This window comes from Narcine bancroftii, chromosome 5 (genome assembly GCF_036971445.1).
Source record: "Narcine bancroftii isolate sNarBan1 chromosome 5, sNarBan1.hap1, whole genome shotgun sequence".
In the NCBI taxonomy this organism is placed as follows: Eukaryota; Metazoa; Chordata; class Chondrichthyes; order Torpediniformes; family Narcinidae; genus Narcine; species Narcine bancroftii.
Window position 1 is genome coordinate 153,786,594 of NC_091473.1, and position 8,087 is coordinate 153,794,680.

General features: G+C 53.5%; 1 protein-coding gene across 1 annotated transcript in view; it reads left to right on the plus strand.

Moving 5' to 3' along the window:
• tnni3k (TNNI3 interacting kinase) overlaps positions 1 to 6,806 on the plus strand; it is a 118,658-nt gene extending 111,852 nt beyond the window's left edge. Inside the window, exons 24-25 of the mRNA XM_069939432.1 lie at positions 148 to 230; positions 6,634 to 6,806. Of these exons, the coding sequence (XP_069795533.1) occupies positions 148 to 230; positions 6,634 to 6,707 (157 nt within the window). The 3' untranslated portion in view covers positions 6,708 to 6,806. The remainder of the gene's footprint in view (positions 1 to 147; positions 231 to 6,633) is intronic.
• Positions 6,807 to 8,087: the final 1,281 nt, after the last annotated feature.

Genomic DNA, 8,087 nt, shown 5'->3' on the forward strand with positions numbered 1-8,087 from the left:
ACATCAAATTGGAGATGGGATGAAGCTTGGAAAGTCTCCATATTTCAGGGCTGCATGGGAAGTGGCGAGATTATTCAAAGGGCTGTCAGCACTGCAATGGGCAGAAAGGTTGCAGCTTTCTACCCATGTTTTTATTATTGTTCACAGTGCCTCTGATCGCCGCTCCTCCCCAGGTCTCAGTGTTGAAGATCTCAGGAAGAACCTTCAATACCCACCTCTGGATGTGAACGGTGAGTCTCACCCCCTCCTACTTGTCCCCACCAGACAAGGACCAGTCTCCCCATGCACTGAATTCTCCACTCACTGGGTTCCCCACCCACTGGGCTCTATACAAACCCCGGACTCCTCCCACACTGTCCACATGCTCTCCACACACCGCACCCAAACTGTCCACACACCACACTCTCCACTCACTGTCCACACACCACACTCTCCACTCACTGTCCACACACCACACTCTCCACTCACTGTCCACACACCACACTCTCCACACACTGTCCACACACCACACTCTCCACTCACTGTCCACACACCACACTCTCCACACACACTGTCCACACACCACACTCTCCACACACTGTCCACACACCACACTCTCCACACACTGTCCACACACCACACTCTCAACTCACTGTCCACACACCCCACTCTCCACTCACTGTCCACACACCACACTCTCCACACACTGTCCACACAACACACTCTCCACACACTGTCCACACACCACACTCTCCACACACTGTCCACACACCACACTCTCCACACACTGTCCACACACCACAATCTCCACACACTGTCTACACACCACACTCTCCACACACTGTCCACACACCACTCTCCACTCACTGTCCACACATCACACTCTCCACACATTGTCCACACACCACACTCTCCACACACTGTCCACACACCACACTCTCCACACACTGTCCACACACCACACTCTCCACACACTGTCCACACACCATACTCTCCACTTACTGTCCACACACCACACTCTCCACACACTGTCCACACCACACTCTCCACTCACTGTCCACACACCACACTCTCCACTCACTGTCCACACACCACACTCTCCACTCACTGTCCACACACCACAATCTCCTCTCACTGTCCACACACCGCACTCTCCACTCACTGTCCACACATCCCACTCTCCACTCACTGTCCACACACCCCACTCTCCACTCACTGTCCACACACCCCACTCTCCACACACCACACTCTCCACTCACTGTCCACACACCACACTCTCCACTCACTGTCCACACAACACACTCTCCTCTCACTGTCCACACACCACACTCTCCACTCACTGTCCACGCACCACACTCTCCATGCACTGTCCACACACCACACTCTCCACACACTGTCCACACACCACACTCTCCACTCACTGTCCACACACCACACTCTCCACTCACTGTCCACACACCACACTCTCCACTCACTGTCCACACACCACACTCTCCACTCACTGTCCACACACCACACTCTCCACTCACTGTCCACACACCACACTCTCCACTCACTGTCCACACACCACACTCTCCCAACACTGTCCACACACCACACTCTCCACACACTGTCCACACACCACACTCTCCACTCACTGTCCACACACCACACTCTCCACTCACTGTCCACACACCACACTCTCCACTCACTGTCCACACACCACACTCTCCACTCACTGTCCACACACCACACTCTCCCAACACTGTCCACACACCACACTCTCCACACACTGTCCACACACCACGCTCTCCACTCACTGTCCACACACCACACTCTCCACACACTGTCCACACACCACACTCTCCACACACTGTCCACACACCACGCTCTCCACTCACTGTCCACACATCACGATCTCCACACACTGTCCACACACCACATCTCCACACAATGTCCACACACCACACTCTCCACACACTGTCCACACACCACACTCTCCACACACTGTCCACACACCAAACTCTCCACACACTGTCCACAAACCACACTCTCCACTCACTGTCCACACACCACACTCTCCACTCACTGTCCACACACCACACTCTCCATTCACTGTCCACACACCACACTCTCCACTCACTGTCCACACACCACACACTCCACACACTGTCCACACACCACACTCTCCACTCACTGTCCACACACCACACTCTCCACTCACTGTCCACACACCACACTCTCCACTCACTGTCCACACACCACACTCTCCACTCACTGTCCACACACCACACTCTCCACTCACTGTCCACACACCACACTCTCCACTCACTGTCGACACACCACACTCTCCACTCACTGTCCACACACCACACTCAACACTCACTGTCCACACACCACACTCTCCTCTCACTGTCCACATACCGCACTCTCCACTCACTGTCCACACATCAGACTCTCCACTCACTGTCCACACATCCCATACTCCACTCACTGTCCACACACCCCACTCTCCACTCACTGTCCACACACCACACTCTCCACACACCACACTCTCCACTCACTGTCCACACACCACACTCTCCACTCACTGTCCACACACCACACTCTCCACTCACTGTCCACACACCACACTCTCCACTCACTGTCCACGCACCACACTCTCCACTCACTGTCCACACACCACACTCTCCACTCACTGTCCACACATCACACTCTCCACACATTGTCCACACACCACACTCTCCACACACTGTCCACACACCACACTCTCCACACACTGTCCACACACCACACTCTCCACACACTGTCCACACACCATACTCTCCACTTACTGTCCACACACCACACTCTCCACACACTGTCCACACCACACTCTCCACTCACTGTCCACACACCACACTCTCCACTCACTGTCCACACACCACACTCTCCACTCACTGTCCACACACCACAATCTCCTCTCACTGTCCACACACCGCACTCTCCACTCACTGTCCACACATCCCACTCTCCACTCACTGTCCACACACCCCACTCTCCACTCACTGTCCACACACCCCACTCTCCACACACCACACTCTCCACTCACTGTCCACACACCACACTCTCCACTCACTGTCCACACAACACACTCTCCTCTCACTGTCCACACACCACACTCTCCACTCACTGTCCACACACCACACTCTCCACTCACTGTCCACACACCACACTCTCCACTCACTGTCCACACACCACACTCTCCCAACACTGTCCACACACCACACTCTCCACACACTGTCCACACACCACACTCTCCACACACTGTCCACACACCACGCTCTCCACTCACTGTCCACACACCACACTCTCCACACACTGTCCACACACCACACTCTCCACACACTGTCCACACACCACGCTCTCCACTCACTGTCCACACATCACGATCTCCACACACTGTCCACACACCACATCTCCACACAATGTCCACACACCACACTCTCCACACACTGTCCACACACCACACTCTCCACACACTGTCCACACACCAAACTCTCCACACACTGTCCACAAACCACACTCTCCACTCACTGTCCACACACCACACTCTCCACTCACTGTCCACACACCACACTCTCCATTCACTGTCCACACACCACACTCTCCACTCACTGTCCACACACCACACACTCCACACACTGTCCACACACCACACTCTCCACTCACTGTCCACACACCACACTCTCCACTCACTGTCCACACACCACACTCTCCACTCACTGTCCACACACCATACTCTCCACTCACTGTCCACACACCACACTCTCCACTCACTGTCCACACACCACACTCTCCACTCACTGTCGACACACCACACTCTCCACTCACTGTCCACACACCACACTCAACACTCACTGTCCACACATCCCATACTCCACTCACTGTCCACACACCCCACTCTCCACTCACTGTCCACACACCCCACTCTCCACACACCACACTCTCCACTCACTGTCCACACACCACACTCTCCACTCACTGTCCACACAACACACTCTCCTCTCACTGTCCACACACCACACTCTCCACTCACTGTCCACGCACCACACTCTCCACGCACTGTCCACACACCACACTCTCCACTCACTGTCCACACACCACACTCTCCACTCACTGTCCACACACCACACTCTCCACTCACTGTCGACACACCACACTCTCCACTCACTGTCCACACACCACACTCAACACTCACTGTCCACACACCACACTCTCCACACACTGTCCACACACCACGCTCTCCACTCACTGTCCACACATCACGATCTCCACACACTGTCCACACACCACATCTCCACACAATGTCCACACACCACACTCTCCACACACTGTCCACACACCACACTCTCCACACACTGTCCACACACCAAACTCTCCACACACTGTCCACAAACCACACTCTCCACTCACTGTCCACACACCACACTCTCCTCTCACTGTCCACATACCGCACTCTCCACTCACTGTCCACACATCACACTCTCCACTCACTGTCCACACATCCCATACTCCACTCACTGTCCACACACCCCACTCTCCACTCACTGTCCACACACCACACTCTCCTCTCACTGTCCACATACCGCACTCTCCACTCACTGTCCACACATCACACTCTCGCTCACTGTCCACACATCCCATACTCCACTCACTGTCCACACACCCCACTCTCCACTCACTGTCCACACACCACACTCTCCACACACCACACTCTCCACTCACTGTCCACACACCACACTCTCCACTCACTGTCCACACACCACACTCTCCACTCACTGTCCACACACCACACTCTCCACTCACTGTCCACGCACCACACTCTCCACTCACTGTCCACACACCACACTCTCCACTCACTGTCCACACACCACACTCTCCACTCACTGTCCACACACCACACTCTCCTCTCACTGTCCACACACCGCACTCTCCACTCACTGTCCACACATCCCACTCTCCACTCACTGTCCACACACCCCACTCTCCACTCACTGTCCACACACCCCACTCTCCACACACCACACTCTCCACTCACTGTCCACACACCACACTCTCCACGCACTGTCCACACACCACACTCTCCACTCATTGTCCACACACCACACTCTCCACACACTGTCCACACACCGCACTCTCCACACACTGTCCACACACCGCACTCTCCACTCACTGTCCACACACCGCACTCTCCACCCACTGTCCACACACCGCACTCTCCGCACACTCTCCACACACCACACTCTCCACACACCACACTCTCCACCCACTGTCCACACACCACACTCTCCACACACAACTCTCTCCACCCACTGTCCACACACCACACTTTCCCCATACCATCCACACAACACCCTCTCAACACACTGAACTCTCCGCCTACCCCACGCACTGGGTTAGTTACTTATACTAATACAGTCATCCTACATAGAATAGGTCCTTTGGCCCAACATGTCCTCACTGACCACTGACCTGCCCATACTCACGCACTTTCCTGCTTTGGGTCTATAGCCAAGCATGCTGCTGCTTGAACTCACTGGGCCAAGCAACATCAGGGCTCCTGATGAAGGGTTTCAGCTTGAAACTTTGACTATTGTTGTCTCCCACAGATGCTGCTCGACCTGCTCATGTCCTTCAGCAGAGCATTTTTTTGCCTAGTCCTACTGACCTGCACCCACTCTATATCCCTCCATCCTTCTCCCATCCATGTACCCGTCCAAATATCCCTGAAATGCTAAAATTGAACCTCAATTCACCACTTCAGCTGGCAGCTCATTCCACACTCCTACCCCTTTCTGTGTGAAGTTCCCCCTCATGTTCCCCTTAAACTTTTCCCCTTTCACCCTTTAACCCATGTCCTCTGGTTTGTATCTCACCCACCCTCAGTGGAAAAATCTGACCTGTATTTACTCTGTCCACCCCCCTCGTAATTTTAAATACCTTTATCTAATCTCCCCTCATTCTTCTACACTTCCCTTCCTTCTCCTGTCAGAAAGCTGCCCTTATTAGCCCTCTACCCTCTCCCTCCCACCTGTCACCTTGTACCTGTTAGTCTGTGCTCCTCCCCTGCCCCTTGCTCCCTCCTGTCCTCTACTCACTCCTCACCATTTTTATTCAGACATCTACCTGTTTTTCCACGTTCCCTCTGGGGTGAAGTGCTCAGGCCCGAAACACTGACTCCCTTTTCCTTCCTTGCGATGCTGCGTGCCCTGCTGAGTCTCTGCAGCACTTCTGTGTACTCTGGTCTCCAGTGCGACCCGTAGCTGTCTCTGACTCGGTAACTCATGAGCTGATCCAAACCCTGGTTGAACACTGGGAGAGTCTCTGCCTTCCTCTAACCCCTCTGTTCCTGATCCCAATTCCCTCTGGAAGAAATTCCTCCTCAGATGCCCTCGCAACCTCCTCGCTTTCCCCCTAAATCTGTGGTCTCTGGTCTCCAGACATCTCCTACCAGGTACCCACCTTATCTCTGCCTTTCCTAACTTCAGATCCATGCCTCAGGTCCCCTGTCCCTTCAGCCTATTCTCAATCAGGAGATTTGTGTTTGAACTCCCACCCCCCACCCCCCTCCAAGCTGTTAGCAGTGGGGACTGTGGGTGGCGGCTTTCATGTGGTTGCTGTGTTCTGTTGCAGGTTATGTGTCCGATCCCCTTACCACCATGCGTTACAACTCCTGCAGCACTGGCAGTCTGGAGGATAATTCCTGATCCCCCTCCCCCCATATTAAGGTATGTGAGGGAGCAGGGAACAGGGGAAGCACGAAGAACTGATGGACAACCAATAAAATGACAATGCCACCCTGAAAATCTGAGCCTTTCACTTTGTAATGCGACTGAATGCTCTTGGAGACAAGTGAGGAGCACAGACACACTTTTAATAGCTTACAATCAATGGGTGGTAGGCATAATAGTCCTCAGGTGAATCTGAGGTAAGGCAGGAAAACCTGGGTTTATATTGGGGTAGGTGAGGGTGGAGCCAGGGGAGGAGCCAGACATCAGAACAACACACAGACAGTGAATACTCATTGATGACGTTGAGACAGTACACGTTTTCGAGGGGACCCTTTAAATTGTTCGAAGGGGCAGGATGCCTTTGCGGTAGAAGTGCGACTTGCACTCTGCGCAATCCTGGCAGGACCTGGTCATCTCCTTGATGTCCTCAATGGAGTAGGGCAGGTTATGTGCCTTGACGAAATGAGCCATATGGGATGATGCCTGGGTAGCAAAGCTCATTGTGCAGTGACCAAAACTGGCCAGTGTGTGCAGATGCACAACTTCCTTTGTCAGGGCATCTGGAGGCTCATTGAGAGTATGTGGCCTGTATGCTATGTCATAATTATAGGTGGAGAGTTCATCCTCCCCCTGGTGATCTTATCATTCTTTACTTTACCCCTTTTTGCGTTATTAAACATGAATGACACCAATCGCTGGTCGGTGAGCAGTGTAAATTTTCTGCCAGCCAGGTAATGCCTCCAGTCCCTGATGGCCTCTACAATGGCTTGAGCCTCTTCCTCCACTGATGGGTTCCGAAGCTTGTGACCTTGTAGGGTGCGGGAGAAAAAGGCAACCTTCCTGCCCGCCTGGTGAAGGGTCGTGGTCAGAGCTATGTCAGAGGCATCGCTTTCCACCTGGAAGGATGTGCTCTTGTCCACCGCATGTAAAATAGCTCCGAACATAGTCGAAAGCTTCCTGGGCTTCGGTCGATAATGGGAAGGAGGTGGACTTTAAGAGGGAGCCACTGGGCGTACTAAGAAAAGAAGTCCAGGCACCTCCTTAAGTCCTTCATGGTCTTTGGGATCAGGAGATCTAACCGGGGGTGCAATTGATCGGTGTCAGGTCCAATGACGACATCCTCCACCACAGCCCAGGATCACCAGATGTTTTGTCTGGAACACGCATTTACTAGAGTTGTACATGAGATTCAGGGATTTGGCCATGTGAAGAAACCTCTGGAGGTTGGCATCATGCTCTTGCAGAGAGTGTCCACAAATGGTGAGGTTGTCGAGACAACTCGTACTTGTCAACCATTTTGTCCATCTGTCTGGAAGACCGAGACCCCATTAGTGATACCAAAAGGGACCCTCTGGA